The sequence below is a fragment of the Trachurus japonicus genome, chromosome 1, assembly GCF_045865225.1.
Source record: "Trachurus japonicus isolate A0001 chromosome 1, Traja_1.0".
Taxonomy (NCBI): domain Eukaryota; kingdom Metazoa; phylum Chordata; class Actinopteri; order Carangiformes; family Carangidae; genus Trachurus; species Trachurus japonicus.
In genome coordinates this window covers 24,254,347-24,278,398 of record NC_140907.1, presented here as the reverse complement: position 1 = coordinate 24,278,398, position 24,052 = coordinate 24,254,347, and the positions used below count along the sequence as shown (strand labels likewise).

Below are 24,052 nucleotides of genomic sequence, written 5' to 3'. Positions count from 1 at the left end.
GGCCACATTAGCATTTTATAATACTCACAAAGGTTTCCATTTAGTGTTGGTGCAATGACATGTACGCACAGCAAAGTCAGATATCCTCAGTTGACCACTTGGATACTGTAATGTCCACAAACTAAAGATGTATGCACTTGCGAAGCACACCAAGGGACATTAGACGAAGACATGGCTTAACAGATTTATGCAAAATTTCTGAGTCATACAGTCAGAATAATTTCCGGAAATCTGATACATAAGAGCTAAATACTGTATATGGTATTGTGGAAGAGAATTCACTGACAGGAAATTGTGTATTGTGTGTACAGCCTTTAATTGCTCGCTATTTCTTCATCAGTACCCAGGCTGTTGAAAGAGGTAATGTGCCTGTATAAAGGCAAAGTCATTCATCATAGACTTGCAGGGAATCCTTTGGGGGGGTGGGGGGTGTTTACCATTACAATAGCATTCCAATAAGATTCCTCAGATACCGATCCAACTCCTTGGAAAGCACGTGTTTCTTAGTGGAACAGATCAGTTATGGATGCTCTGTTCGACCCAGGAAATTGATCAGTTTTTGGGAGAGGCAGATCAATATTAAGCTTATAACCTCTTTCTAACCATGTATGTGGTGAACAATTAAGCCAGGACTAGTGTTAATCTTGGCTTTGTAACACATGGGAATGTAGTTCAAAAGACATGCAAACAATGGTAGAGAATCTGTTGGATATAGTTAGTAGCCTATCATGAATAAATCATTAGATCAGAAAACTATATAGGCCTAACTAAAAACACATTATGCAATTTTATATATATATATATATATTATAATTATAAAGAGACCAAATAAATGCACTAAACTAGGCTACACTTGGGTATACTGACATTATGAAAACATGCCATGATATATGGCGCGAGTTTTCCTGGGGGAACACATCAGACATAATGGATGTAGTAAAGACATGCAATGATTTGTTGGGACCTCTCGGTTCACACTGAGGTGGGTCCTTTCTTTGTCCTTTCTCCAACTGTCTGAGCCCACTTTTTTGTATTCACCCAAAGATGCATTTAGCTCTATTGCATCATTGTTCATCTACCAACCCGCCCTTCACTCTTTTGTTGTTTTTTTTGGGACGGAACGCAAACAATTTTGAACTACATGTCCCATGGTTGAAGCTCTACAGTTTTCCCTGCACGCCGCCGCCTCCCCTGTTCGTCCTCCAAACTAGTGGTCCAAAACTACACGAGTTATATCGACACAACTTCCGGCTTTAACTTTCAAAACAAAATCGTCGGCGACTAAAAAGCGCTCGTAGAAGGAATGTGGTGAAATTAATAATACTACTTAGGGGTTGCTCAGTTCTGATTATGAATAGACTGGAATAGCTAAATGCGTATTCACGAAATGCCAACAATGCAGGCGACTTCAAATGTCAGTTTTTGGCCGTAGTCGTTGAAACAAATAGAACCAGGCATTTTATTTTGAAAGCAGTGCCCCCTCACTTCCGGTATTTCAACGGTTGGGTTCGTTGGCTTGACGACGCCATGTTCCAGAGAGAGGAGGGTGAGTTTAGGGAAAGACGGAGCCACCCTGTCAATCACAATTAAGGAACCATGGGAGTAAACTGGTAGGGAAGCTCGGCGGAACCACTGTGTTTACGGGTGAAGCTTGGTTTTAATTTAGGAAGAAACGACAACTATGCACCGGTTACACTGTGGGACGGACAGCTACATTTAAAAAAAACCTCGCCAACTAGGAATCACGCTCCACTTTTGACGGGGAATTAGCATGAGGCGTTACATATAACAACAAAAAACTTAGCGACTTTCACTTGGCTGTGTCTGTTTTTTTTGTTTTTTTTTTGCCCACACAGCGTTGCAGTTTGAACAAAAATACACAAGTCAGCGTTGATATTTGTACAAAAGGCGGTGCCGCAGAGGTTTATATTCACTCCAAGATCAGGATATATCCGTGTGTTTGACTACAACTGGTGGAAAATCTGCTCTGTGCATTTCAGACAACTGCCCTGCTGTCGGTGAGTCGACTTTGGAAGAAGGAGTGTTTCAAAATACACCCTACTACTACTACATTTTAACTTTTCTTTTTCTTTGTGTCCGCGTCTTCTCTTTTTTTTTTCTTTCAGGTACGAGAAGACACTCCCAAAAACAAACGAAGCCAAGCAAGCCAGCAGCAATCTCCGCTCAAACTCCAGGGAGAGCAAGAAAAAAGAGCAGCAGATATGAGTGGGGGAGATGTGGTGTGCTCAGGGTGGCTGAGAAAGTCTCCTCCTGAAAAAAAGTTGAGACGTTACGTAAGTGCACTTTATATCCTATTTGTTACGTTGTAATAATAAAGTAACCTGTTACACGAAGTACACCAAGCTTTTTTCTCTCTCTCTGCTGGGTGTCTTTCATGTTCATATGCACGGCTCCACACAGTGACAGGCATGTGTAGGCCTCATCTTCTCTACAACAACTTGTACTGTGTGTGTGTGTGTATGTGTGTGTGTGTGTGTGTGTTTTAACTTTCTGAACCTGACCCGGTGTTTGCGTTTTGTCTGAGCACAGTTTGCCAAGTAGTCGCCGCTCACAATAACAGTGACATAGCAAATTAGAAGGTCCGTGTTTTGCTGAGGCACACTTTACAGGGGTGGGGGGGCACATGGCTGTTGTTTTGACACTTTTTTTCATCAGAGGACAACCTAATCTAAGTCTTCTTTTTTTTTCTTTTTTTTTTAACTTTACGATCAGTTCTCACTACATTCCCCAATGAGCTTTTGATTTTTCTTTGACCGGTAAAACACAATGCAGTGATTACCTTGGGGAGTAAATGCTTGTGCAGACACAGTCAGCACTCCCTGTGTCAAAGGTGGTAGGCTACATGGTCACGCCAAGGGTTAAATGGCTTACAAAACAACTGGGGAATACATCAAAGGATGGCCACTTCCTGCAGCTCTCAAACAGTGTGGTTGTAGAGAGTCGTCAGATGTGTGCAATGAAATATCATTTTGCCACAGTTAGTGTAATGATTAGTGTTTACTGCCCTATACTGACTGACTAATCACTCATACACATGCACACATGCTATTCACACAATGTTACATGGCTCTAAACTATAGTGAAGACATAACATATTTTTCATACTAGCAGTGAATTGTCATTGTGATTTGATGCTTTTTTGTCACCCACTTGGAAAACCTTTTCAATATTCTGGTGCAAAGACAAATAACTTCAGTAGCACAGTGTTAACTGTCAAGTCTACATGCTGTCCCTGGTGGATCAGTGAATATCTCCAATATTGATATTTGGATTATGTAGACCGCAACTTGAGAATATGTTTTTACAAAAAACAAAGCTCCAATGAAATGTTTTCTCTGAAAGCGATGAAACTAAAGTCTTGTTAATACTACATAGAATCACTCATTTGTGGCAGATTGATTTCTGCGTAAACGAAGAGGAAGTCTGATTGTGAGAATTTTTGTTGTAATTGTTGTTTTTTTTATTATGGGGTAGTAATCATCACTCACGGCTTTATAACAGTAATCAGACACATCTTATTTACCCTGTGATGGAAGAACAAACCATTATTACCATCAGTGGGCAGCCTTATTTACAGTGTGGAGTGGATGAAAACTTTTAGTTCCCACTTCAACATGTTCTCACTTCTGCATCACTTGATATAACCCCCCCCTCCCAAAACAAAGCGTTTGCTATAATGACCCGAAATAGTTCTTTCTCAATAGAGTAAACAACCGGCTGGAGGAGGACTTAGCCATTCTCAAGAGGATATGGCAACTAACGGCTCCAGTATTATAACTGTTCTGGGCACAGTAGCAGTCAGAGAATAGCCAGGAGGCCCTCTCTTGTGTATGTATGAGGACCCCAGGAAGTCCTCTGATACTGGTTTGGTACAGAGGAATGTTAGTGGTTCACGGCTGATTCGCTGACATTATTTTTTGTTTTCATATTTTGTGGTAATGACCGTTCAGGGTTGTGCCTGTGGCTTTTTATTGTTGAGGAATTTTGCATTTTGAAGCAAGGGGCAGCCATTACAAGTCCATAAGATAAACTAACACAACAGGGGAGACCTCTTATGTACTTTTTATGTGGGGTTTAGAGACCCACACCACTGTCTACCCCTCATATATATATATTTTTTGGACCAGATTTGTCAGACAGGAGTGTGTTCTCGCGGCCCAATGTATAGGCTACATAAAAGCTAAAATTAATATGTTAGGCCTATTGTCAATTGACAAAATACTGATTAACAGAATAGACAGTGATTGGTACATGGTTCCCCTCCCCGAAGGAGGTCATAGTGCTTGATCACATGAGACTGTGTAATCCGTAGAAGTGCTGACTGTCCTGTTTTTGGCAGATGACAAATTGTTCAAATGTTACCTATCTGGGAACTCACCACCAGCTGTTTGAGCTGATGCTCAATAAATAGAGAAGTTTATTCTCAAAAATAGAAATAATTTAGCTGGAAATGAGGTATTGTGGTTTAAGGCTGGAAATGATCACAGTTTGAGGGCTAAATTTAGGAATAGATTTAGTGTTTGAGTAATCTGGGGACATTTCTTATTGGATGACGAGTCCCTGTTCTTTGTTTGATTAGAGAATAATGTTGTCAAGAGGAAGCACTTGCTAGAATGTAATTACTTTTTGAGTTTACTTACTTGGATGACAAAGCATTTAGTGTAACTGGCTCAACGTTACGTGCCTTATTACGCACAGTCCTTATTTTGGTAGTATATGGTAAAATGTTAACGTAAGGGCAAGGTATGAAAAACTTTGTAGTCACATCTAACTGTCTGGGATTGTATGCATACATGGTGCCATGTAAATGCTAGTGTGTTTGGTGGCTATGATGTAATCTCTGTCCTTGATGTTTGTGGGATATCAGTCAACGTGAAATCTTGATGTTCTCGCCACATTTTCGCAAACTTTTTAATCTCCACTGTTGCTTCCTGTTTAAAACATAGGTGATACTAGTTTCTTGGTTGCTGCTTCAGTCGTTTGCTCTTTTTGGTTAGTCTCATTAGCTATTCTTTAACTTGTTTTCCAACAGCTGGTCTGAAGAGGGACCTGTTTAGGAATTCACAAAACACTTGATTGAACACTAATCAAACTGGAAATAATACACACCATTTGAATTGTCTGAAAACATTCTTGGTTTTTCGTATATACATGTTAGAGAATAAGACAAGTTGATGTCTTCTCACAAAAGAAATTGACATTGGCCAAGTCATGCTGTTGACTGTTGAAAGTTAAGCCAATCTTCTGCCTGCATGTGATTTTTGTTTTTTGACCATTCACTCAGGTTAAGTACTTTGACCCATTGTCGGGACACATGTGGCACACAGTGTTGTGTTAGTGAAAAATATTTCCCACAAATGTGCATATGACATGAAAATCATTATGATTTTTCCCATCTTTGACATGTCAGACCTCACAGTTTACATCTGTTAACTGAATGATCTAAAAATGCTCCTTTTTTTTTTTTAAAGATGCCAACTCTTTATATTTTTATCATGATAATACAACAGAACCCTCTCAAGAGAAATGGAAACAGATGTGTTACGGTGAATTTCTGGAGGAAAGTTTAATGACTGAATTAAAAAAAATGACCAGACTTAACACTGTGAACATGGCACCAGCGTCAGCTCTCTAAGCCTCATTTCCAGACAGACTGAGCAGCAGTTCACTGGAAGCCGGGGCCCCTGCTTACCTGATTTACCACTCAGGGCAAAGTTTGCCCTGAAGGCTCTGCTGCTTATTGGTGGAGCTCAAATGTGAGGGTAGTTCAGCTGATCTGTCTGTGTCTGAACAGCTCCAGTCATCATGGGCTTGACACTCTGCAATGTTGCATTGTTGGCCTCTTTCTATAGTGCCAATGAAACAAGTGTGAACAGACAATACTCAAACGCCCAAATTTTGGTCACCATCACCTGCTGTTAGCCAGTCACAGATTAGCCCATACATAGACCATGGATTCCTAAAATTGATACAATCAGAAAAAGACGTTTTAATCTTTTAAAAAATGTCTGTTGAGATACAGACACAAAATGGGATCAGTGTTTTTCTTTTTCTCTCTCTCAGAGAAATGAGAGTGGTCAGTCTGGCCTTTGTCTCTTCAGCGCCTCAGTCAGCATTTGATATACACATTATAGGCAATATTGTGGTCTCAATAGTGGAATAATTCATGGCTGCAATCAGAAATCTGTGAGAAAGAGTCCAGACTCTCTTCCTTTAATGTCTTGTTTTACAGCAAGTGTGAAGATATCTAACCACAATTGCTTTTGTAGGCCTTTCCCCAGCCAGAGTTTGTCATAACTCTGGCTGGTTTTCCGTTTCATTGACACTGCATTTTCCATCTGGTTCTCCTTTTTGTCTTTCATTTCTCTTACCTCTCAATCTGTGAATTTCTGTCGAGGTCCACTTGTAAAACCCTCTTCAAAGGAACGGTTTTGAAGACTGGTATCTTCGGGACATCTGCAGTGTGTTATCACAGGGACTTGAGGAAATGCAGGGATGAAGACACAAGGTCATGTTTCAGCATCACTCTCAGAAGAGATGGTGTGCATGTGACAATATTGCTACATCATATCATGATAGCAAAAGGAGGTGATGCTTTGTTGAGACACTGAAACAGGAACAATAGGTAAGGGGATTGTTGGTGCATCGGCTGCGTACGTAGAACAAAATGTACAAGTTGTCAAAATGTTATACTTTGAGACATCTCGTCTCTGCTGTTTTTTTTGAAGGAAACTGGAACCACAGACTTGTGATACTGACATCAGGAGTGGCCCACCAACCCAGTTCTGTGTGTTTACAAGAACTGTTCCTCAGCTGCTTTCAAGAGTGGTTCCCTAAACACTGCAATACCAAATTTTTCATTGTCACATGCTCCCATTTCATCACCCCACATTTAGTCTCCATCTTAATTCATTACAAAGGCAGCATGTACCCACAGCAAAACAGATTAGGATTTTGTTGCACACGTTGTCCAGCCCTTAATAGGGCCTCAGTGCTGGAGTACAAGGCTACAGGGTAGACCGGATGAAGGAAAATATTGAACCCTGAAGGTCCTCCTCTGATGGCTGTAAAGGGAGAGTGAGGACGTACTACTACATGCTGCTGGTCTTGATTCCTCTCAGCTGGGAGAAAATGGATTTACAGTATACAGCACATGACCGTTAGCCATTACTTTGTCTGCGGCTAACTGGGAACAATTGTCATTTTGCAAACTGCTGAAGAGAAATATGTATGTGACGGCGCGGTCAGACGAAAACAAAGGCATAGCTTTTTGATTAAGTAGAGGATTCATTAAATCTGCTTAGCAAGTGGAACAGAGAACAAACACTCACTTTCTGTTAAACCCCCCCTTCCCTCCCCTCCCCACATGCTTGAAGAAACAAACAAACAAGCAACCCGAATGGGATGCAACAGAGGGGTTCTTGTGCAGCATTAGCCTCTTAGGCTAACAAAGAAAAAAAAATCACTGGACCATGTCCTGACCAACACAGCTACACTGCGCTCCATTTGGACCGAGCAGACCATTGCTGTGTGATCTGCCACAGCTTGAAAATGGATTGCGTGTGCCATTAATTATTTAATGTCCATTACAAACAAATAACCATTAAATATTAATATCTGTGCTACTACAATAGTTATCCTTGCTAGTCCACTTTTGTTCCAGACACAGAATATCATTACCTAGTTATACATAGGCCTATCAGTTTCAACGTACCTAAACTGACGCCAAAGTTGGACTGCAATGATTCAACAAATACAAATCATCAGATTCTGTGCTGTTTAACTCTGCAGTGGCATTTTTATCAGTAGAGTTGGTTGTGTGAGACTGAACACTATTTTCTTTTCCCAGGAATATTCTGTGAACTAAGTGGTTGTTTTAGTCTTTGTTTCAAAAACAGAAGAGAGGTGAACATGATTGTGATTGGTCTCCTTTTTCTTCTGGATATTTATAGTGTGTAGTAAGCCTGAAATCATGCCATTGCATCACAAAGAAAAACACACAACCACCAAAACAAAACAGCCAGCAACTGACAAACCCGTCTGAGAGTTGGCAGCACTGTGAGCACATTTCTTTGCAGCCGTAAATCATTTTTCATGTGGATTGCAGGTTAACACTCAGTGCATCAGAGTTAAAGAAGTATCGTTAATATTATCTACTTGCAAGAGCAGTTGATATTGACTATAGCATCTCTGCTAACTGTTTCCTCCGCAGGGGAAATCTAACAACAATTGTTCCTCCCGCGCATGATCATGTTTTGATTCAGAGTGCACAGAGAGGAGGGGCTGTTCATAGATGGTCTGTAGCCAATGTGGTTGTGTGTGTGTGTGTGTGTGTGTGTGTGTGTGTGTGTGTGTGTGTGAGAGAGAGAGAGAGAGAGAGAGAGACAAGGGGGCAAGGAGGGGTTGAGCAAATCAATGCACTGTGTACAGCTCTACTGTGAAATAATATCTTACCCATTTGAAAAAGTAAAAGAAAATAGGAAATCAATATGTAGTTGTGAATGTTAATATTGTCATGGGCCACCACAGAGCATAAGAAGTACTGAGATGATTGTTTAGGCGTCTTGTTAGCTCTTTTATTCAGAGGTTTACTGGAACACAAACGTAGGTCTGTTCGATTCAAAGCAGTGAAATTGACCTAAAGGACACTTTAAAATGGCAAAGTGTGTGATATGTGAAAGTTGTGTTTCACTTGAAAGATAATGGAGCGGAGCATGAATCATTTAGAAACTGGCTGTTGGATACGTATATTCATTCAGATGTGATTGTATTTTTAATTTAAATTTAGATTTCCTGGATACTAGTACATTATAAGGATGCCATGAAAGATTCTAAGATTTACAGACAAGGTTCAGTACAGCACACTAGCATTTATAAGTGCACTATCATTGTGACCCAGTGTAGACCAGTTCAGCGTTTACCACATATGTAGCGCTTTGTGCTGATTCTGCACGATTCCCCTCCGAATGTTGATATTACGCCATCACACCCTTCCATCAACTTAATTTGTTGCTTTAATGGAACAATGAGATTGTTGAATTGAATTGGTGGGTCAAGGCTGAATGAAGCATTTTGTAAACAGATGTGTCTCTTTTTGCCTGGTGCAGCTGTTTACTGTCCTCTGTGCCAAGTCACCACAAAGCAGCGCAGGGAGCGACTGCAGAGAACTGGTGCTAATGCAGACTTGGTTTTCCTGCTTGAAACACGGCGGGAAACGGATTCAGAGTTGTGTTTTCTATTGGAATATAATCCTGTGTCCAGCCATAAAATCATCCCTTTGTGCCATTTGTCACCTTGCCAATTCGAACAGTTCCAAGTGCTGCTATTATTAAACACAGATGACAGAAAGTGTTTGGCAAAGCGAATAATACACGTCATCATTTTTGTTTTTCATGTCTTACAATTTAGCCTGACCATTCTCCCATGCACAGATTCAATTAAAAGCTCATGAAGTTGTAGAGATAAAAAAAAATTAAACTCTCACTCACATACTTGCTTTGCATCGTTTCAACTGTTAAACTAATGACACCAGGCAGTAAAAATAGTGTGTGTCACTCACTGTCATAAGTCTGCTTTCTATTTCCAGAGTGTAGTTGTAGTGTGTTGTGGACGTAGAACAGGGCTGGTTTGAGAACACAGATGGCCGGAGATGGTCGACACTAACCAGACAAAAAGGCTGCAGAGGTCTCGGTTCCCATCAGCTTGATGTGTGTGTGTTGTCAGAGGGTTGGGGGGGGGGGAGGGGGTAAACAGAAGTTGGGCCAAATTTATGATAATGTGCATTCCCTGAATGCTTGCAAAGCAGGGGGAACTTCCTCAAGGCTAATGGTGTGGTGTAAATATGTATGCAGCGAGTGCAGATCAGGGATATACTGTACCACAATAGCAATCAATAACTTTGTCATCATTGTTGAGGGGAGTGAAGAAAAAGCAAACGGGGATGAGAAAGAGTGGAGTGCTTCTCAGAGCAACACCATTAGGCAGCCTCCAGTGAGAGCAGCTCTCTGTTCTCTCCTTCTTTCTTTTCCGTTCCCAGTGCTTCTTGGCAGCCACAGACAGCAGGAATGTGAGGTTGCTCTGTGCTCCTCTTTGCTGGTCTGCTGGGGTGTGAGCGCCTGGTCCCGGGCTGCTGCTGCTGCTGACCCTTCAGCTCAGGCTAGGATGGGCGCTGCACTGCACTGTGCAGAACAGCACAGCACAGCACAGCAATGCAATGCAATGCACTGGCCAATTGTTGTTTCTGCAGCACTGGGAGGGAAGAGGAGCCGCTCCCTGGCGCCCCAGCAAGGCACGGCCGCCCCTTCCTGTGTGAGACGCTGATGGCTACCAGATGGTGGGTGAAGAGAGAGGAGGAGGGGTCCTGTACTCTCTCTCCCTCTTCTGTCTTCATCCTCGCTCTGCCTTTTTATATTTCTATTTTTCCTGCTTGTATTCTACTACTCTTCTCTTGCAAAAATCTTCTAATTTCCTCTTTACGTCATGGTTATCTTTTCTGTACCTTTTCTGCTCCCATTGTCAATGCATAGGAGAGTGATGATGAACATGGACTTGCAGGCATCCAGGCTATGTAACATGCAGCGTTCCTCTAGGTGTTACATACCCTCTGACACAAAAGATGTCACGATGACTCACTTGCGATCAATGACTCACTGAAAAATTCTATACTTGAAGCCTATTCATGATTAATACTTGAAAAACTCTGCAAGTAACATTATAATAGTAAGCCTTGCACTGTAAGTGCAATAACCAGAGAAGTCTGTGAGCACACACCTGTTCAGCAGAAGCTGAGGAGTACGCATGATGCCTGGGGGACAGAATGAAGGAGCCGTGAGAACAGAGCTGGGCAACCACTTGATTCACTTTGAAAACCTGCTCCTCACCAACAGGAGGCCCTCTAAACTCATAGCAAGACCACTATTACCATTTTAGCTGAGTCTCCAGGGTACATACGGTCACAAGCGACTTAACACACTTCTTGGTGAAATAAGCTTTCATAGCCCTGTTTGAAGATTGACCTGTTTGTGCTTTGCTGCAGTCTCTCAAAAAAAAAAACATCTGTACAATACAACAACTTCCTGATAATTGGTTGTTTAGGCTGCTGCAATTAGTCGCCAATAGAGCCTTGTCACCATTAACCTCTATATATTGATTTTCTATTAATCATCTATGGTTGCGCTGCCTCTCTGTCTTCTCTCTGTGAGGCGTGGCTGCACTCACTACACCCAAGTACACATGCACACACACATGGAGTGAACAGGAGTGCAGCGAGGCACAGAACCAGGTGAGGTAGAGATAACTGAAGATTACCTAACTTAACTGTAAATACAATAAAAAAGAAAAAGATCAATAAGACCTTTAATAAACCACCTGCTCAACAAACAAAAAGAGATGTTTGCTCTCATGGAGCTCTAATATATCTGTTTGTCTTATACACAACAACATTGTGCTGGTTAAGCTTATAGCCTAATAATGGGGAATAATCTTACTTTCTTTCTTCTAACTTCCTGTTTATTGACCACTTGATTAATTGATTGGTTGTTTAAACTATAAAATGAGGTTTCCATATTGTGTATTTCGACCTCTACATCCAAAGACCTTCCAATCAATTTGAAAGCAATAGTTTTTTTCTGTGTGATTTTGCCTGTGGTGTTGCCTGTCTGCTCTTCTTGTGAATCACAGGCTGTGTCTGTAAAGCCTCATTAGATTGTTAAGAATTTGAAATTTGACATCACAAATTTAATTTTGACTTGATGTTATCACAGTATAATGTTGCCTGAGGGCGACAACTCATGGGCTGGAAAAATATTGGCTAATGTGGTATTTATGATCAAACCAGTCCAACAAAGAGGAGCTATTGCTGCCAAACATCTTGTGACCAGGACATTTTAAAACCTTCTCTTTGTTGGTTAGCCCAGTCTTCAGATGGGAATTATTTTTAAATGTCAGAGATGCCAACAACTAATTTTCCATTGTGTTCAAAATCGTCTAGTTTTGTTGTGTGTCGCAGGTTATTTTGAGATGGTGGAGAAGTGCTTGAAAGTGTTGTTATGATTGGAGTGCTCAGCTTTTGAAGGTAGAAATGTGTGTGACTGTATCTGTTCACATTTAACTCCAAAGGTTCACCTGTCATTTCCCACACACACACACCCACCCACACATACGCAGATGCAGCTGGCACTCAAGTTATGTGGTGCTGTGTGATCTGACCCTAGTCGCTGTGTCTGCAGCCTCTTAATATAGCCCACTGCTGTCATGGTAGTTTTTGCCCCCCGTTCCTCGCTGTGTGTTTTGTGAGAACCAATATGTGTGTGCATGTTTGTGTCCCATCCTTATACAGGGGGGTTGGGGTGCTGTGGCTGTCAGCCTAGAGACTAGATGCGAAATATTGCTAGTGACCTGTGTAATTTCCCAAGTTACTGTGAGGCAGACAGGCCCTCAATAAAGTGGATGCAGCGCGTATCTAATCTCCATTAATTTGTCTTTTTAATTGGTTTTCTAATCAGTTTGTTTTGTGTGTTTTAGAGGAAGAGTCCTCAGAACAAACTCAAGTGGACAGGGAAAGATGGATGGCTCTTTGCTATTCACCAGTGGTCCTATTGTGGCCACTGTCCCTGATTGCATTAGAGTTACTATGGAGCTGCCTGATATCTTTGGCCTGGCCTCAAGCCAGAGGACGTGGTTAAACTTGCACACATGTACACACACACACACACACACACACACACACACACACACACACACACACACACACACACACACACACACACACACACTGAGAGAGACACAGAGATGCAGCAGAGACCCCTGCTCTCAGAGAGTATTCCTTTCCAGCCTGACTGGAGGCTGAGAGTCTGTAGGACCTTCTCCCCTTGTACATCTACTTTTCTTGGCGTTTCTCTAAACTTTCCCTGGCACGCCTCTTCTTTTCACACTTGTTACTGGCGTGTCTTAGAAATCTGTGGAATACCCTCAGCCTTAAACCCATGTCTTTTGGATAACCAACTAGTGTTCAGGCAGAAGCAGAGCTCAAGGTTGGTAATTTTGTTACTTAACAGCAAATAACAATTCGCTAATATTACAATATGTTGTATAGGGATATAGGCAACTGGTCATGTTATGAAATGCAAGAGAAAACATAAATGGCTAATAATGTTAGACAAATATTCCTTTTTTAACACGTAAGCAATGTAATGTCTTGTTGCAGTTCCACATAACACTTTGGGAAGTTGAAAAGGGAATTTCCAGTTCAATCTTTTTATAATTTGCAGCTTCAGTTACAGGTGTTTAGTGTGGCAGGACCATTTCCAGCTTAGTTTTAAGGTGAAAGTTTGCCTCATAAATGAAGTGTGTAACATCTGTGTTGCATGTGATTACTTACTAATTAGTACAAGTTGCACAAACTTGTTCCTTAGCTAAAATAAGAAAAATCTGCTTCTCTGTCAAATATTTTAAGTCTGGGAGCCAGGACTTGTGGTTCTTGGCCAGTTCCTCAAACTTCTCTTAAAATGTGTTCTGGAGTGTGTTTTGAATGCAATATATATGTCACAGTCGATGTTCCACTGTGACTATTTTTTGACTTAACTGTTGTGTACACATTTGGCTCATCTGCACTGTTTGACTGCGCACAGGCCAATAGAAGCTGAATTGTTTAAGCCTCTCTCGTCAGCGGTCAAGGAACAGCGTGATCATGTGAACCAAGTCTGCCAAGCCAAAGGAATGTGTTGAATTCTAACGATGCAGCTTTGACAAGTGCATGTGACTCTGTGCAAGAGCTCAGATTGGCGAGGGCAGGAGAGGCAAAGGCAGATGGGATGAAAACAGGGGAGGATAGGTAATCAAAGGAAAAAAATGCAATGGAGTGTCAAGGTTGTGGCAGAGCAAAGTGTGCATTGTGCAACATTTTAAACTTCCTGCTTATCTGGGGGTGAAAAAGGTATTAAAAGTGTCAGACGAAACAACAAGGAGCTCGTGTGGGAATGTGATAAACTCTATGTTTTGTGAAGTAACATATCCTGAAGTCAGATGAGCTGGTCTTTATCTCTAGTACAGCTTTGGTTCTCATGGCTGAGAGAGGGCTGCCATCTGCGCTCACAAACCGTCCTCAGAGTATGCAGATTGAATAGGCCACTGTATGAACAAGGGTAATTAAGTACATTGAGTCTGGGAATCATTTTCAGCAAAGATTCCCATTGGTTTTTCATAAAGGAGCCAAAGTAATTGTGGTGATAGTTTATTAGTCAAGGAGCAACAGTGATTTGCTGTCAGCATGTTTCTTTTAGATGAGTTTAACATAAAGACAGTCCAATACTTGTTCCTTCCATAAGCAGCTGATATCATTTGACCAAGAAATCAATTAGATCATCAAAAGTTATTTTGTTGTAGTTGCTCATCCTGTGAAGGAGACAGGAAATGGTTAAAATTGAAACAGAAATGTTCCCTTTTACTGTAATTTATATGTTACAACATTTACAAAGAAACTGAATGAGTGTGTTTAAACACAGTGGATGTATAACCTCCATTTCTCCATGTTACAAGCTAAATGCTGTTTCCCTACTCAGCAGGGTAAAAGGTATTGATTGGTGACCTGGATTTTGCTCTTGCCACCACAAGCCAACATGAGTGCATTTTAACCATGCTGGAGGAGCAATAACTATGAATCACAAGAAATTGAGAGAGATACTTAAGTAATAGAGCAAATGTTGGCTGGCTGTGATTTGTGCTCTGGTTGTTTAACTATATTTAAAGTCCTGTCATGAAGCTGATTTCATGTTTGAACCTGGTTGCGAGTTCTGCTATGCATTTGCCTAACCATTGGCTGGACAGGTATAGTCTTTTATTCCTCTAATAACCAGGTGTTTTATTTAGATAGAGTCTTCTTTGCATCGCTGAATTCTTGAGTTATGTTGAACACAGTGGTCCTTGAGACGCAAAGACCTTTCTGTCTTCCGTAGTTGGGCAAGTGAAACTGCTTTCCACCACCAGTGGTCGTTCCTAAGTGTGTTTCCCACAGTGACCATTTATATTTGACTGACGTGTACTATTTCTTAGTTGCATTAATAATGGTGAGTTGCTAATGTTTTGCTCCACACACCATATTTTGATATCACTGCTGCTTCAGCAGAAGACATAGCAATACAACCAAATGTTTATTGGATGGACTGTCAGAAAAGAAATACGTGGGAAATGGCCCGTGACATAAATTTTAAACATTAAAATATTAGTGTTTTAAAGGTCCAGTCTGTCAAATGGAGGGAAAACCGCGATATCTAGCATTCAGATTCTAGATTGCAGCGCTCACCCGCTCGCTCGCACTCAAAGTGACGGTGACGGTAAACAACTTGTTTACCACGACTGGGAGTATTTCAGGAGTATCGAGCGATGAAGATGTAAACCATAAACATGGCGGCAAGACCCTTGCTATATGTATATACGTATAAAAGAATAATTATAAGGCTATGAAAACTGATTTTATTTTAGCGATTATACACTTAATTCATGGGTAGTATATTCAGATTTTGCCAATAAACCTTGCCAATTATTACACACTGGACCTTTAAATATGAATTTATCATATGCTTTTTGTTTGGCTTTGAGTTTGTTTTAAATAATCAGAGGGAGGTAATCAGAGCAGTTTATTTTTTATGCAGATGGATCCAAACAACAGCTAATGGATACATATGGCATCATAACCTGCCATTTGGCCTCTCTCTCTAGGCATCAGTGCATGCATCAGACGTCTGTAAAATTGGGAGAGAAGCTGTGTTGTACGAAAAGATGGTAAGTGCAGGTGAGATGAGCACAAATGAGTGCAAGCTGTTAGAACAAATCTACAGTCATGCAAGCAAGCACACACCCACAGAAGCCAGCCCACGTCCAAAGAGAGAGGAAAGTAAAAAAAAAAAAAATTGCTGACATTGTTGGTGCATTTGCATAATAGTTGAGCTGGAAAAATATATTGCATTGTTATCTTTGCTGCCTGTGTTAGAGGCTTAAAATGAATGTGTCAGAAGGACGTCATGCATTCTATACTAAATGTGAATCACTGAATCACAGGAACACCAAGGCTGCACACAGCCTCTGAGGTATGTGCTAGCACCACACACATTCCCTTTCAACTGAAAGTGAAGCAGTATCATGTGAATGTGACAATAGAGAATGGAGGTGTGTACCGGTTTCAGGGGACTGGCTGAAAAAGGAGGTGTGTCTTCAAGTTGGCTGAGTTACAAGCCCCGGCATGCTCTACAGCTCAGCTAGTAAAACAAGACACCAAACATGGTTAATGCAAGCACCAAGAATCAGCATGTTATGCTTCTTATCTGTAAAGGCAGCGTTTAAGATATCATTTGCAGTCGTATTTGAGCATTCATAAATGCCCATTTATTATAAGGTTATTTCATGTTTTCATTAAGTTGATTGAAAACCAAACTTTTATTTTGAATCTTTTCTCATCCCTCCTCTCTGCTGAGTAACCTGCCACCACTTTTTTCTTTTTCTTTTCCTGAAAGCAACACCACTGGCGACACATAAGTGCGTACCAGAGTCCATTTCCTTATCTGTGAATGCGGCATCTCAAGCCATTTCCTAGTGGACGGACTCTAGCCAGAGAGGGGCTAATTAGATCATGTCTAAGGCAACCTCTCACTGGCCGCTAAATGTGATTTGGAATAATTTTCATTGGATTGATTGGATTAGACTGCTGCTGCTCACTGCATGGATAAGGATTAGGTTAGACACACACTCAGAGTGGACTAAAAGTATTAACACACTACCTATTATCCAGCCTTTTTGTAAATCTTATTGGATTGTAATCAATAAAGCCTTGATTGTAGAATCCAGAAGCTTCATCAGTGTAATCTGCTTTTAAAGAAAATGTAATATGAACATGGCCTCCTCCTTTAACAAGTGAGCCAAACACTCACTCATAATTCACCCAGAGACGCTTTCTGAAGCCAAACTGTAGAGAAGTCATCCATCTCACCATGCAGTGGTCCCCCTGCAGGAAGCAGGGGGACCATCATGAGTCTGCCACTCAACCCACAACCTGCTGTAGTGTGAAACCCTTTTGCTCCACTGAGAGCTCCAAGGCTGTTCCACTGCAGGCTCTTATCAGAACATCAGAACATTAAATGTAAAAATATCTCAATGTCGAGTCTACGTTATGGCAGACTGACCTCTTTGCACTGACTTGTGCATGTGCAGGAGTGAATCAAAGTCCGCGCCGGGGAATTCAAAGTGGGATGGTGCACTTTTTTGGCATGTGGGCACAGCATGTTGAGCAGTGGCTGATATTTTTGGTTTCTACCCACCTATCTTAAGCCGGCGTATTGTAGGTGTATTGTAGTGTCGAAAGCGGTGTGCAATGGGGGTTGGGGTGGGCAGTTGTTGCCAGGGGAGGTGGTATGTTATTTTCAGTCCATTGTGTCTACTTCCTGTGGGTCAGGGGTTATTGGAGCAGGGTGTTGCAGACTTTACGGAGTAAGAGGAGGGGAGGGAAGTCAGCAGGGTAGGCCGGAAAGTGGCCATACTCACTCGACAACAGTGGCTGGTCAGCAGCTTGCTTACCTCGCCTTTCTATTAGCGTTCTTATCCGTGCAAAGCTTGGACTCTTCAGAACCAGGTAAAGAGACGCAGATACTGAATACTGTTGAGTAATACTGTTGCTGTCGGTGCTTTACAAATACGATTAGCGTCATAACTTTCAACAGAAGATCAGGCATGGCGTTAACTATCAAATTATTATTTCTCCAACAGCAGTGTGGAGGTTTTTGGCGCAAAGAAATACGAGAAGCTGCAAGACTCTTACATAACCACATAAGTGCCACCTTAATAGTGGTGTTGTCTGGGCAGTTGAGTTGTCAGGAGCAGCAGTAGTTGCACCATGAAGCTTTGCTAAAGTATTCATCTTTTAGTGAATCTAACAGAAACAACAGGATATAAACCTTTACTTCATGCTCTCCACCAAAACAACATGTGCACTCAGTGGTAGTCAGGCATTGTGCATGCAAGAAGGACACAACGTGGTGAGATGTGATTGTTTTTCTGTGGCAAATCCTACAAAAATAAGAGAGCATTGCCCATGCCAGGAAATGGCCATCGTGAGCATGGTGACTTCCAGCGAGAGCAGTGACAGCTTTTGTGTGGGGGAGAAACTTTGTCTTTGTGGGCAGTATTGTATTTCAACAAGAAATCTTTGATCACTTTCAGTTGACTGTGGCTTCAAAGTTCATCCTCTCAGCAGAGTTGCTTTTGTTTTCTCACCAAACCATTGTTCTGCAATCAGGGGTTGCTTTGTTATAATGATTAGTGGCAGTTGTTGTTCCAATGCATTTTAAAGTTACTGCACCTGACTGTGTGGAGATTTGTAGTACTGTATTGTTTTTCCAACACTTCCAGAGTCCCAGGCTAGCTTGTCTGCAGCTCGTATACTGCCATGTGAGTGCTACATAAGTAGTTGTTATCAGTTAAGTTACACAGAGTCAGTTATAGCCAACATTAAATCCTACATTTATAGGGTAAGCCTACTGTGTTACCAGGACTTACGGCAACGCAGGTATCACAAAGGATACAGTTCCTTTCAGATAGGGGCTTTATATCATATCCTGACAAGTAAGGTAGGGGCAAAACAGTCATCGTCGTTACAGTAAACAGATTTTCATGCACCATTCGTTCCTTTTAACTGTGTGCACACGTTTATTTTAGTATTCTGAGTGACCTGTCTTTGTATTTCAGTGCATATTTCCCTACTCTATATACTCCATATAAACTTGAGTGTTTATTGGTTTTTCAGGTGATGGGAGGTTATGGTCTTTACTGATTTACAGTGAGGAAAGACTACACATTGTATTGCATTGTATTATTTCAACAATGCAGGTGAATCCGAAAGAATACATTTTGTCTAACTGTAACGCAGGATGTAAGGGTTAATAGTTGTAAAAATTTGGTAATTGTTTAAGTTGAATGTCAATAATACTGCCATCGTGATGTATGTATGTGGTATATATGGAGTAGGTTGCTGAATATTGCAGACACAAGAGGGATTCCTTACTATTGCCTGCAGAAACAGGTTGTGGATAATGTGTGCAAAATCATCAACTTTGGTTATTAACTTTTCATAGTGCAGATGTGATTCCTTCTCTGCTTTGTCCTCTCAGATATTTACAGTTTTCTATCAATATGACAAGCATGCTGTTACCTTTCAAAGGAAAGACTGGCTGTCACTGTCTAGTTACATTGTTCGGGCGTCTTAATCCAATTTCTCAGTTTGCTGGACGAGCTATGAAACATTAGCTGTTGCAGCACAAGGTAAACGTTCTAAAGTTAGCACCCGACAGACCCCCAAACATAACCACAGTGACAAAAGGAGGCAAAACAGGAAATCTTTTTGCCCAGAGTGTGTGTTGGGAACAGATGACCAGGAAGATAAAAAGCGCTAACAAAGTGGAAACTTCCACTAAGGGATGTTATTTTGCCTTGTGTGTGTTTTTTCTCTCCTTTTCTCTGTTTCACAAAGCCCAGTGTTTCCTGGAAAACACAGTCAGAGGTAGTTGGTTTAGTTTTGATGAAAAGGCTAATACTGTGAGTGCTTAACAGTTTCCTATATTATATGTAACCACTGACACTTCTGTGCTCCCTCAGTCATACATGAAGTGAAGCCGTGTTAATGTTTAAACCTGCTGCCTCGGAGTTAATGCTTTACCCCGTTAGCATGGTTTAAGTCTGAAGCTGACCTATCAGAAAGAGGTGACAGGAGGCCACCGGAGGGGTTAGCTGGTTTTCTTAATTCATATTCAACTAAGGTAGCACACATTTAATGTGAATTATAGAAAATGGATTGAACCATCCTTGTCTTATGTAAATAAACACCACCCCCACCACCACACTCAGGCACAGTGGAGGACTACTGAACAGCTCTTGACTTCCTCATGCTGTCTTCTGTTACATCTTCCCCACCTCTCCCTCTCTCTCACTCTAAACTCTCACTCACTCTCAGTCTTTCCCTCCCTCTGTCTGTGGATACTCTAATGAATGATATGGAATGATTACTTGACGGAGAGTTCCTGTCCCCGCCCCACGACAAAGAGTCGGTGCAGCAACGACAGCAGTTGCACACAGTCGCGTGTTTCCAAGCCAATGGAGTAACAGCAAGGACCATGGTCCTGGGCTGGATGGAATAAGTACCAGGTATCAGGAACCACACACTTGGTTGAGAGATGTAATACCTGCTGTTCAAAAACTTTCGGTAAGCACTGTGATTCCTGCAGATATTTCTTGTCAAAGTTTTGTGGAGCTGAAGAAGCTGAAAGTTTGATAATAGTTTCAGTCGTTCCAGAACCTGCTTCTGTGTATTTGACCTGATGATGAGATTGTCATGGGTTCTGTTTTTTTTTCTTTTTTTTGCCAGAATATGAAGTTTTTGATGTAAAACAGTCTGATGAATCGTGACATTGTCTTGTTATTAGGTCACCTGTGAAATGAAGAACACCTGTTTGCCCTTCAGATGGTCTTTCATGAGAATGTTGGTCTTTGCGCGCGCTGTTTGCAAAGATAGCAGTATGACTACCAGGGTCTGTGTTCCTTGGACAGTTACCGTAGATCGTTAGGGCTGGGGTCAGATGGCGCCTGTCTGGGTGAGAATTTCACAGCTGCAACATGAAAGCAGAGCGACTGTGGGATGGTAAATTGAAGGCGCGAGTGAGGGATTGTGTAGATGATGAATGGAGGGAACTAGCTTGTTTTGATCCGACAGTAGGCGCTCCTTATGGATCAATACACTGTTGATGAGCGTACATATAGGATGGCTGTCTAACTGATGTATCATGTTCTCTCAGGAAGAGCTCCTTATGGAGGCACAGCTGCTGAAACTTGGTGTCTAGATGAGTTTCTTTCTTTTTCTGTCTTCAAACCCTTTATTAATATCAGATGGTATAAACAGCTTTTTCTTTTTTCTTTTTTAACCTCACGCACATGCACGCTGTCTTAACATTACACAGCAGATGTCGTTCACCAGTTTATTCCTGGAAATGTAGGAATGCACAAATGTTACCTACATAGCACATGTCCAGCTGCATAAAACAACTGCTCTGTTTTTGGTGTGGAGCCAATTTATTTGGCCTTACAGCCTGTGCAGAGTTTATTCACAGAGCCTCATTAAGTTGCTGTGTGGTTGTGTAATAATTCAATATATTTTATTTATAATCACTCACTTCACATAATTGTATCTTGACAAATTTTCGTTATTATCTACAGCTGTGTTTTGTTTAAATGAATGTAAACAAGTTGAATGTATCCATAATCTGTTACATCATTTTATAAAGGAAAAAAAAAACAAACATGGGATAATGGTCTTAAACCATGTGACTCCATAGTAAATGGTGTTTCACTGTTGACTTGTGATTTCAAATGTTGTAACATACAGCGTGTATCAGACATAAACCCATTCTAATTTGTATGTTTCAGCAATTGAATTTCACAACTGTACACACCATGGACTAGTTACTCATCATTCAGTTCTCATGTGATAGTTTGTGATCATTTATACAAAACATAAACTTGATCATGGCCCATTAATATATGAGTATACAGATTTAGTTGCGTTATTATATTATTATTATAGGTTAGTCACTTGCAGTCTAATAAAACATGGATGTGTAGTTCCTGAGGAATTCTAGATTTGAGCTTTGGTTCTTGTGGAAGAATTGAGACTTGAGATCCTCACTGTTGTGTCTCTGACCTGTGTGGGAAGATGGGGCGCATGCACACAAAGCAAGGATGTGATGTTTCAGTTTAACAAAGATTTGCTCTTGTTTTCTCTGGTAGAGGAGAGAAATGAAGAGGTTGACTCTCACATGGGACCAGCGCTGTGCTGTGGACATGAATGATAATTGATAAGTTCAGAGACGGTTGGGAGTTTTAACATTTTTGTTGTGGGTGTTTCCAAGATGGACGTGTGAGGGTTCAATAGGACACACACAGGCACACATAAGTTAATGTTGTTCTTACTTCAGTCCTTTTGCCTGGGTGGTCCTATCTTTAGCCTCGTTCTCACTATTTCTCTTTGTTAATGTCCTCTGCTGTCTTTGGCCACACTCCTGTTAAGGGTGTTAAGAAAAGGGCCTTTTACTCAAACGATGCATGTGGCCAGTGATGATGACCAATCAGCTTTTTTAAAGTTTACGCTTTACTGTTGCATATGGTAAATAATTACCGGAGAATTTGGCGAACAGGATGATAAAATTGTCACTGAGTTGCCTGGTTAGTTTTGATTTATTTAGCTCCCATCTGCAGCTTTGTTGCTGAGCGCTGTTAAGACTCTGTGGTGAGGGTTAAAGAGTGGTTAAAAGTATGTCTCTGTATGTATTAAGTGTAGCTTGCAAAGCTTTCATGCATGACTTAGCTTCCTTAAGGCTACCCGGCAACATCGCTCGTCTTTGTGCTGATGAGTGGGCACTGGGCAGTTTGTTAGTACAGCACAGCATGATGAAAAACACATTATTATTTTCCTCCAACATACAGTTGGAAGTACATAAAGTAGATGCCACACGTTGGACTGACTTAAAAGACCTCCAGTCACCTCCAAGGTGCCTTTGCAGCAGTAGGAAGTTGGGGTTTTGTGAGGTCTTGTCAAGCGGGCATGTAGAGGAAGCTGTCCACGCTGTGGCATCTCTGACCTCTTTTCATTGAGAGTGCAGATGGGAAACAGAATCATAAAGTCTCCACAGGAAGCAGAGGAAGGCTCACCAGGATGGGAGAGGATGGAGCCTTCAAATGCAACACTGCTGCAAGGAAAGTGATTTGCCTATAATTATGAGCTTCACACAGACCTTTTGATTAGGAATGATAATGAAGAATGGCTGTAATCTTGGAAAGGGGTTGACATAACAAGGGCAGAGTCCGCTAGGAAAAGCAAAATGAGTTGTGAGATGATGAGTGAGTGAGTGGTGATCCTGTTGAAACAGCATAGTGGTTACAGCAACACAGTGAAAGGTCGTTCTGAATTAGTGGAAAGAGAAAGTTTCACCTTTCATGTAATGACATGATGCTCACTTCCATTTTTACTTCTAAGTAACTGTTTCATAGTGAAATTGTTAGAAACACGTGTAATCTCTCGTGTTGCCTTTCTGAAAGCTGTGTCACAGAGCCTGTGTGTATTTGTAGTAAAACTGAAAAGTAAAATGTTAATTAGATAATGATTATGAGTAATTACCGCCACATAATTATTGAAAAATATTCAGATTGTGACAAAAATAAAATAAGTCCACTGTTTTCAGTGTTGGTTTATATATGTTGGGGTGCACATATCCACACACCCTCTAGTCTCTCCTTGTCCCACCCCCTCTGATTTAGCAATGGCAGTTAAGAGGGTCTGGGACAACCTGATTACATAGAACAGGAAGTTAGAGGAGGGAGAGGTCACAAACTGTAGACCCTCACACACTGCTGCACATGATAACGTCAGAAGGCGCAAAAGAGTGTAACAGTAGCAGCAGCAGCAACAACAACAACAACAACACGCTGGCTTACTCACTATCAGTAACAGAAACTGTACAAGACAGAATTAAAGCAGCTCTGGATATACAGCTTGTGAGGTAGGCTCAACCTTTTCTCTCTAAACCTCAGTAATATTTGTTGTGGTTGTATCATTTGTTTAAGGCGGGGAATCAGTTTTGTTGCACAAATAAAAACGATTCTCCTGATTTACAGAGGCAGGTGCAAATCAGACTGATTTTAAAATGATCTTATTTGTGCCGAATACTTTCAGCACAAACTATCAGTGTAATAGCTGATTTTCAGTTCATAAATCCAGATGCTGAGCCCGGTATTATGATACCTGTCAGCTGTTGGTGATTGGAAATCGTCTCAGCCTTATTTCATACCTGTACATCATGGGTTACACAATTTCTGAACCTTAGAGAAGCAGAAAACAGGACCTGCCACTGTTAGAAGGATGTGAAACTAAACGTCTAGATTTATACTACCAAGGATTTTTTTACTTTTACTTTTACGATAAATGAGAAGTAACAGGATTATTGTA

At 41.2% G+C, this 24,052-nt stretch overlaps 1 protein-coding gene across 15 annotated transcripts in view; it reads left to right on the top strand.

Moving 5' to 3' along the window:
• Positions 1 to 1,578: 1,578 nt before the first annotated feature.
• gab1 (GRB2-associated binding protein 1) overlaps positions 1,579 to 24,052 on the top strand; it is a 48,889-nt gene continuing 26,415 nt past the window's right edge. For 7 of the 15 annotated variants that reach the window (XM_085781650.1, XM_085781629.1, XM_085781612.1 and 4 more), the window contains exons 1-2: positions 1,579 to 2,018; positions 2,127 to 2,294. In XM_085781650.1, the coding sequence (XP_085637776.1) occupies positions 2,223 to 2,294 (72 nt within the window). In that variant the 5' untranslated portion in view covers positions 1,579 to 2,018; positions 2,127 to 2,222. Of the gene's footprint in view, positions 2,023 to 2,126; positions 2,295 to 12,780; positions 13,053 to 17,466; positions 17,639 to 23,491; positions 23,607 to 24,052 lie in introns of those variants that run through there. The other 8 variants (XM_085781733.1, XM_085781711.1, XM_085781680.1 and 5 more) reach the window with 6 other exon arrangements.